Genomic DNA, 22,106 nt, shown 5'->3' with positions numbered 1-22,106 from the left:
AGAAACATTCTGGGAAGTTTTTAGAATTTCTTCCAGAATTGTCAAAATTCACATGTTTTATACCTCAGTGAAAGTACTTTTAGCATGTTAGAAGATTTCATTTCATTGGATTTGGCATTTTGCTCCTCTAGCCACCACCAAACAAAGTAATTGAAAACCTTATTTTGGGTCGAGCTAGAATTGGTAGCCTGCTGATAACTTTGTTTTTACTAAACATCGTAGACAAAATTCATCATTATTTAGTGTCTTCCTCTCTGTGTTGCTGGCATTGACCAACCCATTGGCCACTCCTCTTTGTTTTTTGAAAACTTCAGCTCAGCTCCTACTTCACATCTCTCTTTGCCACCTTCTGCCATTGTTTGTAGTGATTTCCCCTCCACTGGGATGAGCTCCCTAATGCCCTATGTTCCTGGTTCTTTGACCTCCTCATCTCCAGGGACTGTTTCGTCTTCTCTGCCTCTATCACCCCTCTCATGAACTCTGCCTGAATCCTGTCATCATTAGAAACTGTTACTACTGGCATTCTTATTCAGCCATCCCACTTTTGGGGCACTATCTCACCATTTCCTGTTCTCCCAGCTCCCTGTTTAGGTACTCTCACTGCCACTGTTTTACAGCCTTGACACAACTTCTCACTGGTAGCTCTCAACCTGTGGAACTTGAAAAAATGTCAGTGACAAGGTCACTCTAGTGTTCTAGTGACGACCTCTGTTCTAGACCAGTTAAGCCTGGAAAGAATTGTGGGGGTTAACCTGAGCATCCGTGGTATTACTTTCCTAAAGCTCCTCAGGTGACTTCTGTGGACAGCCAGGGCTGAGAGCCATGACCCAGATCTGCATCACAGATCACTGCCAGTCAGCCCTTTTCCTGCCTTACCTAGTCTAGACTACATAGTGTCTCATTTAAATCACTTTTTATTAGTCACACCAGTTTTGCCCTTCTTGCCTTCAATTACATGTGGATGATCAACCCGACACTGGGTGAGCCATCGCCTCTCTTCTGCCAGCACTGAGCAGCTGACTGTTGCTGAAAATGGCCTTGACCTAATTTGTTTTCCTTTAGATTCATAATCTCAGACCTCAAAATTACACTAAAAATACCTGGTAGACTCATTTTTTTTTCTCTGGCAGATTTGTTTTTCCAATTTTTTCTCTTTTCTTCAACTTCCTAAATTTCTTCCTCCTCTTTCCCTCTCAGCTGATGACATTGCCTTTTGCATATTTGAGAATATATGGAGCTTCTTGTTGTCTCACAACTGGGCTAGCTGTATTTGTGTTCATTGTCCTGTTACAGTGGAGGAAATGTCATCCCTCCTATCCAGAGTTAGTCCCACTGCTGGGGCTGTCAATGCCATCCCCTCTGGATCAAGGTCTGTGTCGTTAGGCATCCCCTTTCTTTTTTCTTGTCAACTTTTCTTCCAGTGGCTCAGTTGCTACAGAGTGTAAAAATGCTCTTTAAAGTCTAATTTTTAAGAAGCGTCCCCTTGACTCCTTATCCCTCTCCAGTTCTCTGTCAAGCTCACACAGTATAACACAAGGCAAGGCCAAGGCCTGCTGACTGATTTGACTGGAAAAGACACAATGAGCCACATTTTTACCTTAGTTTACTACTTTTGGAGACAGCAAAAAGAGGAGTGATCTGATTTTTCTTGGATTTAGTCATAGGCTACATAACAACCATTTGGAGTGTTAAGGCTGATTAAAAAAACCAATGAAGGCAGAAGAGAATGAGCTTTGATTATTCAGTCTGCCAAAGATTGAGGTTGAATATAAGGAGGGAAATGTTCTGATGGAGGCATGTTAAACTTGAGTATGTCACTAAGACAGGCTATAGAATCTTATAAAATGGGGAGATATTTCCCTATGTTTTTGATAGTTTAGATCCACATTTCTCAAAATTATTGGTCTTTGAACCCCTTTACACTCTTAAAAGTTACTGATGACCACAAGGAACTTTTGGTTATGTGGGTTTTTGATACTGATATTTACCATATGAGAAATTAAAAATGAGAAATTAAAATATTGATCAATTTAAAAATAATAAACCTATTATATGATTATGCAACTAACACTCTCGTGAAAAAGAAGTATATATTTTCCCAACCAACTACAAAAAATTAGAAGAATGACACTGTTTTACATTTTTGCAGATGTCTGACTTACTAGAATATGACAGAAATTGTATAAAGAACACCCGCCTCCACACAGATACGTATTTGGAAAAGGGAGAGGTGTTTTAAAAGCTTTTTTCAGATAAATGTGGATATTCTTATTCGATGCAGTACCAAAACTTAGGAAGTGGTAGTTTCTTAAAAGTTTGTTTCATTGTGGAATCCGAAATCAAATTAATGAACTTTTTTAGACAATTACATTAAAACCCTTTGGTCTGTGTTATTTGGATGGATCTTTCACCCATGCATGAATATGTGACATAAAGTATATCAGTCTTTTGCAAAATATCGGTTCACTAATTTATGCAGATCTCCCAAATGTTAGCATCTTTCATTATCTGATGATAAAATGTTACATTTATTAATATAATCACCAGTCTCATCACGGTGTTGGGAAGCTGTCAAGTTCACAGTGTATACAAATTTTTCAAAATTCTAATTTTCGCTTTTAAATCTTGAATTTTACTGTTGGTTGCAAATGTCAGGTGTGTCCTTACAGTGACAGTTTCAGTTCATTTATGAGAAAATGTCTGCCAGATCCCGTCTGAAAATCCATAACTTGTCAGTCATTATTTCAAGTTAACATGGTGGTGTATGGAAAAAGAAGCCAGTTCAGTTCACAACTGACACAGGTGCAGGAGAGCTTTGCTCCAGACGACTGGTGCATATCTGTATGCACCCGCACGCAGCAGAAGTGCTTTACGTGGACTGACCAGTTCAACATAGAGGATTAAAGAGGTGTGTTTTCAAGGAATGAAACCTTAAAAATTAGTAATTTTTAACTGCATTGTGAAACTCAACATTGTTTTATTCTAAGTGTGTGGCTGTGAAGGGAACGGTGATTGCTAGTACTGCTTTGTGTCATTGCCTTTGGGTGTTGCTACCGTTGCTCTCGTACCATCGGTGAATGTCAAAAAAAAAAAAAAGGCAAATAATGTCTTAGTGTTATTTTGAATGGAGTTGGATCTCATAGACCCTGAAAGGGCTTCAGGGCCCCCAGGGGTCCATGGACAACACTGAGAAACACTAGGTAAGTCTTACCCAAAGACTCCAGAGAGGATACCCTTAAGGGTCTTTATGACTGTTGACTTTTCTTCTTTTCCTCTTAGTCATTTTACTTTTTCTTCGTTTTTTTGTCTACTTCCTTTTCCCTCTCCTAGGAGGTGGTCTAGGTGTGGTAGTGGTGGTGTTCACAGATATTTTAGTGCTTACCCTTAGCGAGGCAACATGATCAGCACTTCAATTGTATGAGCTTACTTCATCCTCACAACAACCCATTGAGGCAGATGCTGTTGTTATCCTGACTTTATAGATGAGAAAGCCAAGGTGAGAAATGCTAAGTGACTTGCTCATGGGTAGCATGTAAGTCATGGAACTGGGTTTCTTTATTTGTTTTTTTATTTTTTTTTGACGTTTGATTTATTTTAGAGAGAGAGTAAGACAGAGAGAGACAGAGTGTGAGCAGGGTGTGAGAGAGTGTGACAGAGTGTGAGAGAGAGAGAGAGAGACACAGAAACACAGAATCTGAAGCAGGCTCCAGGCTTGGTGCTGTCTGTGCAGAGCTCAAAGCAGGGCTCGAACTCATGAACTGTGAGATCATGACCTGAGCCAAAGTCGGACGCTTAACTGACTGAGCCACACAGGCGCCCCTGGAACTGGGTTTCTAAGTTAGCAACATGATTTTGTCAGCATTTCAGGAAACAGTATTATCTCTCTTGGGTGGTTTTACATCAGCCGTGCTCATAAGAGTGGTTTAATAATTAATGACATTTTTCTGACTGGTATCATCACTCCTCAGAGGTTGAAGTAAGTAGGCACTTAAATGAGAATCAGAAATTTACTTGATGAGCATGGATTCAGATTGGGAGAATTAGATAAATCCATTTTTTTGGGTCTATTGAATGCCTACTGTGGCCTAGGTATGATGTTTGTCACAATGACATCAAATGTTTTAAATGCACATATCTAAGGTAGTCTGGTCTGTCCATCTCACAGGAGGGCTATCTTACCATTGGGACCAAAATACTCAGAATCTGTATGCTAAGCTTCCCTCTTCCTTGCACCTTGCTTAGAAGAATGCTGGTCATATTTGCTTTTTACAGTTCCTCTTTTTCTTCTCTTCTGTGGCTGACAGCCCTCTGTATGATTGACACCTTCTTTCTTTTGCTATGTCAAGTCATATGATCAGAGTTATTATCAACTCATATGGACCTAGGACTTGTTCTATTTTTATATCTCTGTTCTTACCCATTATGTTGCAGCTAAAAATGTAATACCCAGAGGGCTACATCATTTCCAGGTTAGGTGGTGGGAGGGGTGCTCTTTATTGTAGTTTCCAGTATTTTCAGTAGTCAGGAACTCTGGAAAAATACTTGATAAAGGAGAGAGAATTGGATTTTGACTGAAAAATAGTTTGGGAATTCTTGCTTTGGTTGAGTTTGTGCCATCTGCATCACTTAGGCAATCCCAAACAGGCTAGCTTGTGAAATTGTAAACTCCATACAGGCAAGGTCTATATGTTATTTACCACTCCATTGCCAAAATGAATGCCAGGTATCAGTCCTTCACACTTGAGCTGTCACGAGGGCTGGGGGCGGTTGAGAGAGTAGCCCCTGAACACTAGTGTGGACTGCTACTCAGACTCTTCCTAAAGAAAAACTCCTGGCACTACTCTGCTGTCATGCCATGTTTTCTCTTCCCTAGCCTTCTGCATAAATTGGTGGCAGGTATAGCCTGTTGAGTTTTATGAGTGTGTGAGTGTTACTTTTTTCCCCCAAAGAGTTGACTTTTGATTGTAGGTTTTAAATCTTGGTTTTTCCAGCACGTGTAAACTTATCCTTTACTCATTGTTAAAAATTAAACTTTTTATTTCTAGATAATTATAGTTTCACATACAGTTGTAAAAAAACAATACAGAGACCGTGTACCCTTTAATTTCTTCCAGTGATAACATTTTGCAAAACTATAGTAAAATGTTACAACCAGGATATTTACATTGATAAAATCCAGGGATCTTATGAGATTTCTCCAGTTTTATATGTGTATATCTGTATGTTTAGTTCTGTGCAGTTTTATCACATGTATGCCTATGTGTATCCACCATCCAGAACAGTTCCATCACTACAAGGATCCCTAGTATTGCCTAATATTTGCCTTTTTGTAGCTGCATCCACCTGTCTCCTGACCCTTACCCCAGTCTCTGACACCCAGTAACCACTAATTTTGGGGGGAATGTTATATAAATCATAAATCATTAATATTATGTAAAATTATTAAGTGTGTAACTTTTTGCAATTGCCTTCCCGCCCCCCCCCCCCCCGCCTCCATTCAACATAGTTTCCTTGAGATTCTTCCAAGCTATTGTGTGTACCATAATTTGTTTCTTCTTATTGCTGAATAATATTCCAGAGCATTCAGTTTTTCTCTTTTAATTCTCATGTGTTCTATTTACCATTTGATAGAATAACTCTGTGGCTATTGCTGATGTTGATTTGGAAGACAGAAAAAATAAGTTGGATACTGTGCAGACTCTGAAAACAGCAAAGACAAAACGGAAAAATTCAGCTCAGTCACCTTCAGGCCAGAGGACCAAAAAGCTAAAAGTTGATGAAGAAGGCAACAGGGCCAGCACCATAGAGAGTGGGCACGAGGCTGCAGAGATGCCGTCCACAAGCACCATGTGGGAAGGTGCGTGCAAGAAGGAAGAGAATGGAGATGACTTTACATTTGGTCAGTCCCCTTTAAAGAAAATGAAGACGGAAACATGTCCCCAAGGGCAGCCTGTGAGGCTTCCAGCAAATGCCACCAATATTAAGGAGGAGGTGGAAATGAACTGGGACATAGTACAGGTATGTGCAGTTGCTTTCTGGCGTTTTAGTTCATTTGATTCCTTTCTGTTTCATTAAGTAGGAGTGGCACTGGCTAAGGAAAGGGTTGGGAGTTTTTAGTTCTCTTTTGTTTTGCCAGTGATTTCTGGAGGCTTTGGGCACTGGTTCCTGTCCCAGGTACGCCGTTGTGTATTATAGCACTCATCATCACATCATCGCCAGCTCTTGAACTACGAGCTATGACCTCAGGCAAGGTTGGTCTCTGCCATGGTGTTGGAGTGAACATGCACTTTGTAGAGAGAGTGTACCAACAGACTGGGCCTTCAAAAGTTCATTGTTAAGTTTTTGTTTTGAACTTGGCCTGTGTTTCCCTGTAAAAGTAGGTGAGTGATTAGGTCATTAGCCATTAGTACATCTCTAACTCGAAATGTAATGTTGTAATATACTATAAACAAGGCTAGAAATTTCTTAGGAAAATTCTATCTGAATTTCAACTTGAGCTGCCATTGACTTCTCCCAGTTTCTTGACTGGCTTTGGGAATGGCAGAGAAGACCTGAAGAGTGACTTTTAAAGAGTGATTCTCAACCTTCTATGTGTGCCAACACACTCTGGGGGACATCTCAAACTTAAAAATGGCAGTGCCCATCCGGGTAGATGGGCATGACCTCCCTCTTTCTTACCTGTCTTGTGGTGATTCTGATGTAACTTCTTCTGCTTCTGTGAATTACTGCTCTGCAACCTGGGGCCTCTGCTGGCTTCTCAGCCTGGGACTGTGTGTGGGTTACCTTTTTCTTCAGAGGAACTTTTTTTTACCCATGCTGTCTCTTCTATTACCTATTAGTCGAACATCGCCAATAATTTTTAATTATGATTTTTCTTTTCTCTGGTCCACTAAGGAATAGGATGCTGCCTCAGAGTTTTCTTCTCATCTTTGTTCCTCAACTAAATAGTTCAAAGTTTCTTGGAGAAACAGTGTATAATTAGGCTCCTTTGTATACCATCTTTTTCCTTATTCACTTAAGCCTACAAAGAAATGTTTTAAAAGGATGGTTTATGGACCACCTGTATCCGATTCATGTGAAGACTTTCTTAAAATGCAGACTCCTTGCTTAGTTCCAGTCCAGACTCACAGGGACAGGTGGATATGTCCCACTTTCCTTTCACTAACACTTACAAGCTTATTTCTGTTATTGACACAGATCTGCCTCTAGTAGTGGACAGTGAGCAGGAGGGAGGGAGGGGGGAAGGTTTCAAAGACGATGAAGTCTCTTGAAGTGCGGTTGTAAGTTCTTCAAAATTAAGGGCTCCTTACTCTGTGGTACCTTGCTTCACACCCATCCCCTAATCTATGTAACAGAAAAAGAGAAGAAAATGGTCCTGCCTTACCCAGTTGTCTCTTGGTTACAAATAATACAAAACTACTTGTAATGAGTTTAAAATGAAAAGAGTTTATTTATTACCAAGAACACCGAGGTCTTTCAAAGAATGTAAGGGACAAAGTGTGATCAAGTCTCCTAAAGGCCTTGAACCAGAAATTAAAAAACCGTGAGGACTTGAAGAAGATACTTTCTCACTTCTCTTTCCTTTCAATTCCAAGCATTGTTTTCTCCTCCCCTCCCTTGTCGGAAGTGATTTTTGACAGCTCAAACAAGCGTGTCCTTGGAATCTGGCACTCCTTGCTTGTGAATTAGGAGAAGTGGTTGCTACAGCGGCCACCTTCACTGAGCACCCTGACAATGAGTAAGCTCAGCATTTTCTAGGTGGGTTTAGGGGTTGCCTGGGGAACTTTAGGTGTGATTTGCATTTGGGTTTTTTGTTTAACCAGATGTAGTCATCCTTGTCCAATCCTGAGTTACTTTTTCAGACAATTCTTGTGATATATATGGATCTTTTTCATTCCTTTCTTATTCCCCCATAAGCAGCAGAGAATAATTTTATCTTGGCACTGCATTCCTGCTTCCAAACATGGTTGACAACAGTGGCAGGTGTTAGGGGAGAGGGGATTGAGAAGAGTGAGATTGACCAGTGCTGAGTCTGATGATCAGGAAGGCCTTGAACCTGTGGGTGAGGACCAGACTAATTGAAATGGCTTTGATATGCATATTATCTGCCACAGAACACAATATATGGCCAAGGTCTTTGGGAAATCCTGAAAAATACTTAGTAAGGAATAGTCAATGGAAATTAATTATATAGAGATTATTAATCATTACTAATTGAACATGTGGGAAATGTCTTTTATATTTCTTTCATTTTGTGTGCTGTTCCCCGTGGCTCCTGCCCACCATGACACCATGACCTTCTGTTTTTTTCCCTTCGTGGTGTGTTTCTCAACTCTGAAAAGTCCACTGATTTTTCAGGACATCACCATCTTGTTTGGGGACGGAAAACTGCATTGCCATTACTTAAGTACTTAAGTTATTTATAGACTTCATTAGAAACATACTTTGTGTCCATTTCTTAATCAGGCTTTGGGGATCTCTGGATCCCTTGAGCAGAAGCAACCTATTCTTCAGCCCTTTCCCCAAAACTACAAATGTGTGGTCACTATCAGAAACTGGTTTTTGTTAAACACATTATATCATTATGCAAATATAATATAAACACCATGACCTTCATGAGAGTTTGAAGAGGTGACTAGCTACAACCAATTTTTGAGAAAAATTAAATGCTTCAAAATGGTGATTGCTATTATATAGTTTCTTTATTTTGAGGGGGCTGGAAGTAGGTGAGTAGAACAGCCACATATAATATATTAGTAAAGTTTGCTAAATTAGGTAGGAAAAGCAAGCCAACCCTCTTTATTAGCCATTTTTCTTGCAGGAAATGATCAGGATGATGGGATGACAAAACTGGGGAAAGAAGGGGGACAGGAAGGAGGTGGGTGTCTGTAAATTGGCTTTTTCACTGTAGTTTTGCACATAAGCACACACCACCCATTAGGTTACCTGTTGTTCCAGGAGAGATTAAGTACAACAATGGAATTAGCCCTTTTTGTTTCTTTAATTCATCTGGTATTTGTGATGGGCTTTAAAAAAACCCAAAAAAACTGAAGGGTGCCTGGGTGGCTCAGTCGGTTGAGCATCTGACTTCAGCTCAGGTCGTGATTGTGCTGCTTGTTGGTTTGAGCCCCATGTCGGGCTCTGTGCTGACAGCTCAGAGTCTGGAGCCTGCTTCTGATTCTGTGTCTCCCTCTCTCTGCCCCTCCCCCACTCATTCTCTCTCTCTCTCTCTCTCTCTCTCTCTCTCTCTCTCTCAAAAATAAAAAACATTAAAAAATTTAAAAAAACCTGTTTTTTAAGTATGTATACGGAAAATTATACTTAAGTGTATAGCTCATGAATATTTGAAAGTGTGACCATGTAACAAGCTTCTAGTTCAAGAAACAGAACCTTCCCAGCATCCTACAGTACTCTATATGGTCCAGTTTCCTGTCGTCTTTCCTATAACCACTATTGATTATAACAGCATAGTTTTTCCTTTTGCAGTCTTTAAGGAAGTTCCTGTGTGTGATAAAATAAGTGATATAATAAAAATAAATAGACCAGGGTAAAGAGAACAGCAGGGATCAAAAGCTTTTCAGAAAGGAGGTGTCCAACTGCTGATTTGGAGATGATTTTGAGTAGAAAATTGCATCTCTCAATTCTCATTAGGGTTGAATTTAATTTAGATGTTCTTTTAAAATGTAGATGCTGCCCGGGTGATTAAAGCTATAGTTTGTTGATACCCAGATGTTTCCTTTTTTAACTGAGGGAATCGGAATATAGATTTGGAGAAGTAAATCTCAGGACACTCTGGGAGAAGTCCATTTTGTTGGAAGTTTAGACACCAGAGGGCAGTATGAAGGCACCATGTTTCATCTCTAGTGGGATTCAGGAAGAGAAGTGAGGATGTTTGATTAATTTATATTTTTGCCTGAAAAAATCATCTTGCTTTGCACACATCAGATTTTTGAAAAGGTAATATAGCTTGTGGAACTTTAGGCAATTTAACTTTTTTGGACCTCAGGTTTTCTGTCTCTAAAATGGGAGCACTAATACCTATCATATAATTTGAATTAATGCTGAATAAGTGAAAATGTTTAGAACATAATAAGCCCTATTCAAGTGTTAGCTTCAAATGACAGTCACAAAAGGTGCTTCTATTATTTAAGTGTTAGGGTTGAAAAAAATCTTGAGACTGCCTTCCTTTTTACTTTACTCTCAGTCTTATCCACCAGTTAACTATAAATATTATTAGATATTAGTAAATGTGAATAGTTTAAAAGTAAAAACTATAGTAGTTCTCTGCCTTACCCCTACCTATCCCTAAGGTTTGGTCTCTGCTTTTAACTCCTTTAGTTATGTCTTTGTTGTTCACCTTGTTCTTCTGAAACACAGATTTCTGGGCCCCACTCAGAGTTTCTGGTTCAGTGGATCTGGGTGGCATTCAAGAATTTGCATTTCTGACAAGTCCCCAGGTGATGCTTATGCTACTGGTTTGGGGACCACACATTGTGAGCCACTTGCTCTAGTCCACAGATCTCATTGACTCGTAAATGTCACAGGGTTCATAGGGGGATTGACTCAACTGCAATTCAGTAATGAGCAGATCATTATTGAGTGGGTTACTGTTGAGTATAGAATAATGTTCAAACCTATATGGAATTCATTCCCTATCTCCATCCACCTTTCCATTTTTCACCTCATCTCAATACCCCTTGTACATTTTAGCATTGCTGAACTTAGAGCAATTAAAAAAATTTTTTTTTAATGTGTATTTATTTTTGAGAGAGAGAGACAAAGCATGAGCGGGGGAGGGGCAGAGAGAGAGGGAGACACAGAATCCGAAGCAGGCTCCAGGCTCTGAGCTGTCAACACAGAGCCTGATGCGGGTTCAAACCCATGAACCGCGAGTCATGACCTGAGCTGAAGTCAGATGTTCACCCGACTGAGCCACCCAGGCGCCCCTGAACTTGCAGCAATGTTAAAATGTGCAGTGGTTTCTCATCAGTGGCTTTTGATATGCTGTTCTCTTCCTGGAATTCCTGCCCCTATTGGCTGCCTGGAGATACTTTCATTCTCTTTAGTGCTTTTCCATCGCTGCAGAGTTAGATGTTTCTACCTTTCATTTGCTCTTAAAACAATCCATATGTGCTTCTGTCAGAGTACAGATCACACTATATTTCAACTTGTCTGTCTGTCTGTCTTCTTTCTAGCTTGTAAGCTCCTTGGGAAGAGGGACTTGGTTTTTTACATTTGATTTTCACTGGCTTGGTATGGTTATTGGCATATAACATGAGCTAAAATAAACGTTTGACTAAATTAAGACAGAAGAAATTGGGTGATTTGGAGGCCCAAGCGTGGTGACTGCTTATGGAGGGAGTTCTCTTGTCTTAAATTTCAAGGAGCAAATCTATACAAGCAGCAGCATACACTCCCTTAACACATATGATGCTTCTGGATTTGTTAGGACCTAGTATGACCCAGATGTGGAAGTTGGACTGAGTTGGAGCCCCTTTCGGTTAACGGTAGCTGAGGTAGTTTAGGGTAGTGGGAACCCATAGGTTGCTGTAACAATCACATGGTTCCAAAATAATGAATATTTTGGTCATTTTCATTTCTCCAATCTATCTTTCAGAATCTGGCCTATCTTTTAAGAAAGGGCCAGCTGAAGTACTACCCCTGGAGAAAGTCTTTCTTGATTACCTTTCTCTTCTCTGAAAACATTATATCACTGGCACATCCTGTTATTTGTACTTGTTTACATTAACGTTTGTTCTCCCTTCTAGATTGTTTACTCCTTTAGAATAGTGATATTTGGAACCACACTTGGGAAGGGATTTTATTTATTTATTTATTTTTTTATTTAAAAATTTTTTTTTTTTTTAACGTTTATTTATTTTTGAGACAGAGAGAGACAAAGCATGAACGGGGGAGGGGCAGAGAGAGAGGGAGACACAGAATCAGAAGCAGGCTCCAGGCTCTGGGCCATCAGCCCAGAGCCTGACGCGGGGCTCGAACTCACGGACCGTGAGATCGTGACCTGAGCCGAAGTCGGACGCTCAACCGACTGAGCCACCCAGGCGCCCTGGGAAGGGATTTTAAAACTGTGCCACAGTGGCTGGACTTTTACCAGTAGGTAGATAAGAGTCATTGGAGCCTGTGTTCAGAAGAAAAAAAAGAGAAAAAAATACAGAATTCATTATGTCTATGTTTTAGAAATATAATCAGGGGCTCCTGGGTGGCTCAGTTGCTTAAGTGTCCCACCCTTGATTTCGGCTCAGGTCATGATCTCACAGTTTGTGGGAGTGGATCCCTGCCTTGGGCTCTGTGCTAACAGTGCAGAGCCTGCTTGGGATTCTCTCTCCCCCTCTCTCTCTGTCCCTGCCCTGCTTGCATGCGCTTGCATGTGCGCTCACTCTCTCTCTCTCTCTCTCTCTCTCTCAAAATAAATAAATAAACATTTAAAAAATGCATAGAAATATCAGCAGTAATGCAGAGGCTGAGTGGAAGGCATAGAAAACAAAACTGCTCTGTGGTTCAGATAAAATAATGATATTAGCAGAAAGGGAACTCGAGAGGAAAGAAAAGACATTTTAGAAGTTCAGTTTGCTTCCTTGGTGACAGATGAGATGGTCATGATAGAGAACACACAGCGATACTGAGGACATTGATTAGAATGCTTTTGGTTGCAATAAGAGAAAACCCATCTCAAACTAGCTTAAGCAATAAAGAAGATTTATTAACCTGTATAATAAGAAAGTTTGGTCATTGCACTGAAACAGTCTTTCCACGATTATCTTAGCGCTGCCATCCTCAGCTTCAGGAGTCTAACATGTACAAGCTGTGTTTTTCCAGAAGAAGAAATTGTACCTGGGTCCGGAGTTGAACCTAGATTTTGAGCTTCATGCTGATTGGACTAATCTTTCTGGCCACACTCTGGCTGTCAATTATAAAAGTCATTTTTTTAAATGTTTTATTTATTTCTGACAGAGAGAGAGAGAGAGAGAGAGAGACAGAGCATGAGTGGGGGAGGGACAGAGAGAGACTGAGACACGGAATTCAAAGCAGGCTCCAGGTTCTGAGCTGTCAGTACAGAGCCTGATGTGGGACTCGAACTCACGGACCGCGAGATCATGACCTAAGCCGAAGTTGGACGCTTAACCGACTGAGCCACCCGGGCGCCCGTCTGGCTGTCAGTTATAAAACAACTGTGTTATACTTGTGGACAAAATGCTGTGAAGGTAGAGTTGAGGTCAAGTGCTCTCAAGTCGCATGGCTGCTACATAATGAGAAGGTGTTGTTGGAGGAGATAGCCATAATATTCCTGAGGCTTTCTGTGGTGGAAGATGATGTTGGCTGGAATAAGAAAGAAACAGGAAGAGGTTCAGGTTTGAGAAAGCACTGATCAGTGATTTTTGGAGGGGTCAGGGAAGATAGCAAGAAGAGCATTTCTGAATGAGGGAGCAACCTTAGGAAAGCCTCTAAAGAGGGAAGCAGCTGGGCTTGTTCTAGAATTGAGAAAAAGCCTTTGGGGCTGGCATCTAATAAGGGGAAGGGGAAGGCTGGAGGCTCATGTTTTTTGAGTTGTGGTAAGGAGTTTGGATTCTAAATGTACTGGGAAATCATTGAAAGGTTTTGACCAGTCAAGTGACATGATCCAGTATACATTTTAAAAAGGTAATTCTTGTTGGTTCACGGAGACTAGACTAGAAGGGATTGGAGTGGATGCAAGAATAGTTAAAGGCTACTAAGTAGTCCTAGATTGAACTAGGTGGGTATGGGGAAGAAGAAATGAAGAGCAGTGATGAACTAAGGAAATATTTTGCAGTTAGAGTCAAATGTACTTGTGATACAGTATATTTAAGAGTTGAAGTAGACAAAAAGGTTAGGCTCTTAGTTTTCTGGCTTGAACTGCTGTTTGGATGTAATAAGGGGAAAACTAGAGGAAGTTTCAGAGGAAGATCACTTTGTAAATGCAAAGTGTGAGATGCCCATTATGTTTTCAAGAGAATGTGTCAGGTAGTTGGCTAAACGAGTTGAGCTTACGTGGAAGAGAGCTGAGGCCAGAGATGTGTTGTGGGGGTTCTCACTCACCAGAAGCTGGTATTGATACATCCAAGTGTTGATAAGATGTAGGCCTCAAAGGGCGACTGGGTGGCTGAGTCGGTTAAGCATCCGACTTCAGCTCAGGTCATGATCTCGAGCCCTGCGTCAGGGTCTGTGCTGACAGCTTGGAGCCTGGAGCCTGCTTCGGATTCTGTGTCTCCCTCTCTCTCTGCCCCTCACCCACTCACACTTTGTCTGTCTCTCTGTCTCTCTCAAAAATAAATAAACATTAAAAAAAAAAAGGTGTAGGCCTCAGGATTTAAGATTCCCAGTAGAGTGAGAGTGTACTTCATAGTCTCTGGCCTACAGCCTTTTATCTCGTCTGTAGTTTTGAAATTCATTCTGTTTTGTATATTTTAATGAGTTGATTATGATAATTCTTAATATTTTTCTGGGTTTTTTCCTTTCCATTTTTGGCTGATCTTGGGCATCAAGATTGAAATAATAATAAAACTTAATGCCTTATGTATTGTGCTTTGAAAAATCTTCTTCATTTTTGAGAACAGTTACTGAAATTTGCATTTCCCTGTCTCTTTTTTTCAAACTGACTTTTCTGAACTTTTTTGCTTACATGTATATTCTGCTGAAACCTATAGGTTTGTTTTTTAAAAAAGAATTATTTCACATATGTAGTGTATGTGCATGATACAAAAGATTTATAAAAGAGTTTTCCTAATTAAGTCACCCACTTACCTTTTCTGAAAGTAAGCCATGTTCTTGTGAATCATTCCTTATCAGTTCACATAAGATTAGTTGCATGGTATTCTACTCTGTTGTGTCATGATTTATTTTTTAGTTCCCCATTGTAGATTTAGGTTTTTGCTGACTTTTACTATTCTGGAAAAAGTTCTTCAAAAAATATCATTATATTATTATTATTATTATTATTATTATTATTAAAATGTTTGTTTTTGAGAGAGAGAGAGCTGGGGGAGAGGGGCAGAGAGAGAGGGAGACACAGAATCTGAGGCAGGCTCCAGGCTCTGAGCTGTCAGCACAGAACCCGACATGGAGCTCAAACTCAAAAACCGTGAGATCATGACCTGAGTTGAAGTCTGACTCTTATTTGACTGAGCCATCCAGGCATCCCCAAAAATATCATTATAAATAATATAATTTTCCAGGGGTATGACTATATCAGGATAAATTCCCAGGAGTGGGAATGCTGGGTCAAAAAGAGTTTATGCATTATACGTTTTGATAGATACTGCCAAATTGCACTTTCTCAATAGCAGTGATTGAAAGTACCTTTTACTGTCACTCATGCCAACACAGTGAGTTACCAACTCCTTGATCTTCACTGCTAATCTGAGAAGTGAAAATTGTGTCTTATTGAGCCCTATAGAACTTGTTTACAGAGTGGCTTTGATTGGATTTTATTTAATTAGTAAATTGACTATTTTATGGTTGCCAGTACATATGTGTATTTTTTTAAACCACAGCAAGTAGTTTCTAAGTGACTGGAGAACGATTATTTCATGCTATATTTAAACCATATGTTACAATATAGATGTTTAATTTTCAGAATTTTAAATAACTACATATCCTTAATTTGCAGGTTTTATCTGAGAGAACGAATATTGAACTTTGGGTTTGTGCCAACGTTATTCGTCTCTTTAATGACGATAACACAATTCCCTTCATTATACGGTATCGAAAAGAACTCATTAATAACCTTGATGCTGATTCCTTGAGAGAAGTTCGACAAACCCTAGAGGAGCTCCGGTAAGAAACCTGGGAAGGGATGAATGTACTGTGAGTGGAAAGAGAGCCCATGAGCCAGTGAGGAGAAATAGTGAGGAAGTGAATGGCAGCGTATTTCAGCAGTTATGCTGTTTTATTTTCTTGAATAGTCTGAATATAGTCATCTTCTGACAGAAAAGTCAGCTCTGTTTTCCTTATTTAGGTGTGCACTCCCTCTGCTGGAGTGTTTGTGCATAGCTTGAGTGCACATGTGGAGAAAGGAGCTTTGCATTAAAAGTGTGCACCTGAGAGTTTGACCTCATATTCTCTCAGAAATGACTGTGCATAACGGCAAAGGAAGGACACTTCTCCACAAAAGGAGAAAGGCACCTCTCCACAAAATACTTAATTACAAAGAAATAGAGTGCCTGCACCATGGAGAAACCCACAGATACTATCAAATGATCTAAAGTGATAAGTAATAGTACAAATGAAAAGTACATTTTAGTCTGAATCTTCAACAGCTTATTTAAAACTTCCCTCTTAAAACTATAAAGTCCCTAAATGGACTTTTTGGCAGTATAGAGTTTGGTGGGAAATATGTCTATTTCCTTTTTCTGTTCTTTTAAAGGGCATGGTAGTTTGATATTAATGGGTTTTACGTTTTGTGTGGTTATAGAATGAAAAGCACCCTTTAAAAAATTATTACTCTGGTCTTACTGTAATAACTCAGAAATAAGCATACAAAGACTATCAGATTAACTGTAATTTTTAGTAGAGTTTATTAAAACACTCTTCACCATTTCTGCATTTATTGCATGTCTCTTACATGCCAGCCACTGTGATATCAGTGGGTGTGTTCTTCAACTTTATGACAAGGTATATAGTCTTACCATCAAGCCATTCTAAAAGTGCTAAAGGTTATTTTTACAACAAGCCTAATAACCATCCTGTGATTTCAGGGGAACTTGCAACTCACTAGCATTTATTTCTACATCTTTTGTTGACTTTCTTTTAGTGCCAGGAGGATTAAAATGCTAATTGTGGAGAGTTACATTTCATTGAGAGGCAAATCAATTAGCCAACTCAGTGGTATAAATGACTAGTTAATCAGATTCAAGTCTTCTAGGACCAGGTTAGTATAATAAGGCATCGAGGGATATGAACTGGAGACCCAGACTTCTAACTGCTGCCCCTCTACTCCAGCAGATTACTGACATGCAGACTTGTCTACCCAGTTTGACAGCTTGTCCTATTTTTTAAAAGAACCCTTAATCTGAGTTTTTATGTAAAAAATTTCTGGGTCAAACAAAACCATCTACAGGCCACATGTAGAAGGCCAGTAGTTTATAAATTCTGAAGCTTTCTATTTAGGTGAAGGCAAGGTAATGAGGAAAATCTGAGGATTTGGGGATCTGAAGTTGGGGAAAGTGTCACAAACAAGCAAGAATAGTTTGTTTTAAAAATTAGAGGTATTCTAATAATATTTGGTTGTATGGAGAACAAATGGAAACTTTATGTCAAGATTATTATTATTTTTTCTTTATCTATAGAATTACTTCTGCAAAAGAGTTAATTCTCTGGGTATCTATTAATAGTGAAATGTATTGAATATTAGGAGAAGAATAGTTCTCTGAGTGAGTGAGAGCATTGACTGGGGCTTGGAAGATCTTTTTATATTATATAGAGATTTGGTAACGAGTTATGGTCTTTATTTTTTTTAAGCTCAGCATTTTCTATTCCTGGAGCACTGCTTTTTCAATCTGTTAATTGCTACCCGTAAAGGAGTAGTGAAACTAATTTAGTAGGTCATTACCACTTTAACAAAAATGAAATAAAGAATAAAAAATGTAAGACTGCAGTTTATGTAGTAAAAGTAAATAGTGTTTCATGAAACTGTTTATTATATGTTTATATAACTTTACTATATATATTTATGTTATGTTTATATAATTTTATTATATATGAAATTATATATGTGTATATAATATATGCCAGATTGCAAAGTAAAAAATATGTTTTATTGATGGTCTCTGTTAAAAATGTGAATGAAAGAGGTTGATTATGGATAGTAAGAAAAACTTCCTGAATTTTCTCTAAAGATGCCTTTCCTCCTTTTTATATGAAGACCAGTAGTTCATTGGCCTTTTGTCAAAATGACCCTGGTGGGCTTCAGCCCCTGAAAATAGTCTTGGGTTACCAGGAATGTAAAAGATACATCGATTGTAATCGAAGAACTCATGTGCCTCCTCTTTAATTTACCATCTTCTCTCTTTTTTTTTTTCTTTTTTCATAAGTAGATTTAATTTTTTTCCATCAACCATTTCTAATAATGTATATTGTCATCTAACTTTTTTCTATTATTTTAGCAATTTCAGTTGCTAAATATAATGATAAGATTGTACATTCACAGTACAAAATCATCATAAAGTGGTGGAACAACTGTGCCTTTGCCCCTACCTGTACTTCGATTCCTGGTATCAGCTTTTTTCTCTGTGGTATCCTGGCTCTCTCCATTGGAGAACTGTGTTCAGAAACCAGTTATGGATGGGTGTTATGCATGCTGAGCCTGAGTGGTGATACCCAGTAGCAGTGAGCACATCTAGCACCCATAACTTGGTTTCTATGTACTATTCGTTTGATTGCAGGGCCGGGGCAGAGAAAGTAAAAGCCTGGAGTATCTTGTGCCAGAGAATAAGGAAGTACTCACAGAATGATGGGGACATGTCAAAAGAACACAGAAACTAGCTTGAAGAGGTTACTTCTGGTCAAATTTGGAACAATTTGAGCATCAAAATAAGTGTTAGTAATGGATTATAAAAAAATCATGAGTCCATGGTGATATAAATAAATTAGTGAATAAATTGAGAGTTTAGTAAGGAATGGGATAATTAAATAGTTTCAGAGCACCTCTCCACAAAATACTTAATTACAGAGAAATAGAGTGCCTGCATTGTGGAGAAACCCACAGACACTATCAAATGATCTAAAGTGATAAGTAATAGTACAAATGAAAATTATTTGCTGCCTAACAGGATGTAGTGATAAGAACATGGCATTACTCTATTACAATATTCCTGGCCAGAGATAGACCATCTGAATCAAATTGTGAAGAAACATCAGAGAAACTCAAAAGTGTAGGACATTCTACAAAACAACTGGCCTGTAACATTCTAAAGGATCAAGGCTCTAAAAATCAAGGGGAGACTGAAATACGGTTTCTGCTTGAAGGAGACTGTAGACACATGGCAGCTATATACAACCCACTCTTAACTGAATTCACTATCATGGACATTATGGAAATACTTGGTGATACTTACATGAGGTCTGAGGATTAGAATATAGTAATATATCAATACCCATTACCTGATTTTGATGGCTATATTGTACTACACTTGATCTTAGCCAAAAGGCTGAGAAGTGATTGATGGCTATATTGTTACATAGGAGGAGATTCTTGTTTATAGAAAACATACACTAAAGTATTTGGGTGAAGGTAACTTATCCTCAAATGGTTCAGAGAGCGAAAATGTTTTTATCTCCCCTATAACTTTGTTGTAAGTTTGAGACAGCTTCATAAAGGATGTTTTGACATAGAAGTCTTGTATATTATGAAAGTTTTTATTTTCAGGGCTGTTGCAAAGAAGGTTCATAGTACAATCCAAAAAATTAAGAAGGAGGGGAAGATGTCTGAGTGCTTGTTAAAAGCCTTACTGAACTGTAAAACTTTTGAAGAACTAGAACATGTGGTAAGAAACTCTTTTAATCTTTTAATATAATACCTACCTAAGTATATAATTATATGGATCTTTTTATAGTTATAAAAGATCTGGAAATAAAAAGCTAAAATCATCAGCCACCGTTATTTAATTCAACAAGGTGTTTATTCAATAAATATCTATCAAATGCTTTTTTGTGTTTTCTAAGATAGGTGATACACAGTCCTTGTCTCCAAGGCATTTCCAGTTAAGTGGGGGGCAAATGAAAGTAGGTTATGGAATTGAATTGGGAAGCCTAAGGGGGAATGCTGAGCTGGAGACCTAGCTGTGAGCGTCTTCAGCATGTGGTTGGTATTTATAACCAAGAGAATGGAAGATTTCACTCAGGGAGAGTTTGTGGGTAAGCAGGTCAAGATAGACCATTGAGGAACACTAACTTTTGAAGCACGGGTGGAGGAAGGGTGAGCCGAAGACGGAGACATGGAAAGAGTGGTCAGAGAAATAAGAGGAGAATCAGGAGATGATGACATCTTGGAAGACTAGGGAAGAGAGTCTTAGAAGGAGGTAACGATCAGCAGTTAAGTAAGTAAATGTAGCAGTGAGGCTTGGCAAGGTGAGGACTGAAAGATGTATATTTGGTAATTAGGGGATCATTGTGGTTCTTTGGGTTACGACTTTCAGCAAGGTATGTGGGCAGAGAAGTCTGATGGCTCAGGTTGAGGAGTGAATGTGTCTTAGGCAGTGGAAGCCTTGTGTATTTGCAGCTTTTGGAGGAGCTCCCTTGGGTTGAGGAGAGGGCCTTACAGTTCTTTCTGTCCAGGCACTGAGGTTTTTTTTTTTAAATAAATAAATATTCAATATTTACTTAATATATAATGAGAGAGAAAGAGACAGAGTGCAAGCAGGGGAGGGTCAGAGAGAGAGGGGAAGACACAGAATCTGAAGCAGGCTCCAGGCTCTGAGATGTCAGCACAGAGCCTGACGCGGGGCTCGAACTCATGGACCTCGAGATCATGATCTGAGCTGAAGTCAGATGCTTAACCGATTGAGCCACCCAGGTGCCCCCGGCACTGTTTTTGAGATGAGTGAATCCAAATAAATGCCTAATGTCAAGTGTGTAGAAAAGTATAAAGAATCAGATGAGGAACAACCATCTTTGTATAGCTAGTAGTCTCTGGTTAGTATTAATTTGTCTCTGAAGGGTTGAGAAAAGGATGTCTTTAGCCTCCCCACCATGTCTTCTAATTGTGTGTTTTAATTTTAACTTTTGCTTTTTAACACTGAATGGTGTGGTGTATTTTCTGACTTTTTTTTTCCTCCCTCTGCAGTCAGCTCCATATAAAACTGGGAGCAAAGGCACTAAAGCCCAGAGAGCAAAGCAGTTGGGATTAGAAGGAGCAGCCAGGACACTGCTTGAGAATCCAGGGCAGCTCAATCTGCTATCTTACATTAAACCCAACGTAAAAGGTACCAGCTTTACTTCAAGAGATCATCCCTGTTTCTTTTTCTTTTTCTTTTTTTCCAAATTTGAAAACTATGTTAAAAAAATATTTCATTAAGTAATGACTATACAAAAGAATATTATAGCATATAAAGAATAAATAATTCTAATAAAACAAATCCCCATATACCTCCTGCTTAGCCATCCAGCTTCTTCTTTTGATGAAGTGCCTGTTCTAGTCTTTTGCCCATTTTTATTTTGTGTTGTTGTTTCTCTTTTCTTATTAATTTATAAGTACTTTTTAAGATATTCTTTCTCAGTTATGTGTATTATAAATCTTATCTCCCAGTTTGTAACTTCTCTTTTCACTTTCTTTATGCTGTCTATTAAATAAAAAGAAAATAGAAGATCTTAATTTTATTGTAGTTGAATTATTAATCTTGTCAATTTTGCTAACCTTTTCTTTTAAGATAATTGCTTTCTTTTCCTTTTTAAATAATTTTTTAGAAACAGAGTATTTTAAAAGATAATATAGGACATTCTTTATAACACTGGGATGTGAAAAAATTATTTAATTACAAAAGTTGTATGTATTCTTTAAAAAGAATTTCAATGATTCTGACATACATGAGTTATAAAGTGAACGCCTGCTTCCACACTTCTACTCTCCAGGTGTAAAGTTTCTTTCTTCTGAAGTGTATCTTCCTCTCCTTTTGTGTGTGTGTGTGCACAAGAGAGAATGAGATGGGAAGAGGGTAAGAGAGAGAATTCTAAGAAAAACCCAAGGAAAGTGACAACTGATGCATGTCAGGATACATTGGTTTTATTGACAAAATAAACCCTAGAGTGAGAGCTTTGAGTAAGCACGGCTTTTTTTGGGGAGTGCTCTGACAGGATGAGATGGGGAGATTGGTGCTCTCCTAATTCCTGCACTCATTCTAGTTTCTTTGGCCTTCTGTTGATTCTTTAGGCTGGGAGACTTAAGTGTCTATAGGGGGCAGTCTCTGATAAGAAATTCCACAGTATGTACTACTACACTGTAGAGAATCCTAGCATACTGTAACCTGTGTTCCTTTTAAACAATTCAGCAGTGTGAGTTTGTTATTAAAAAATTAAGGATGAGTGTCTGTAAAACTCCGTATGTCTGTTCACATACAAATACACTTATCTTAATC

General features: G+C 38.8%; 1 protein-coding gene across 2 annotated transcripts in view; it reads left to right on the top strand.

Moving 5' to 3' along the window:
* The window catches only part of SRBD1 (S1 RNA binding domain 1), a 198,482-nt gene that overhangs the window by 10,750 nt on the left and 165,626 nt on the right, over positions 1 to 22,106 (top strand). For both annotated transcript variants that reach the window (XM_049651442.1, XM_049651441.1), the window contains exons 4-7: positions 5,632 to 6,018; positions 15,647 to 15,813; positions 19,403 to 19,520; positions 20,819 to 20,957. In XM_049651442.1, coding sequence (XP_049507399.1) covers positions 5,632 to 6,018; positions 15,647 to 15,813; positions 19,403 to 19,520; positions 20,819 to 20,957 — 811 coding nt within the window. The remainder of the gene's footprint in view (positions 1 to 5,631; positions 6,019 to 15,646; positions 15,814 to 19,402; positions 19,521 to 20,818; positions 20,958 to 22,106) is intronic.

This window comes from Panthera uncia, assembly GCF_023721935.1.
Source record: "Panthera uncia isolate 11264 chromosome A3 unlocalized genomic scaffold, Puncia_PCG_1.0 HiC_scaffold_11, whole genome shotgun sequence".
NCBI classification, from domain to species: Eukaryota; Metazoa; Chordata; class Mammalia; order Carnivora; family Felidae; genus Panthera; species Panthera uncia.
This window is presented reverse-complemented; position numbering and strand designations above follow the sequence as displayed.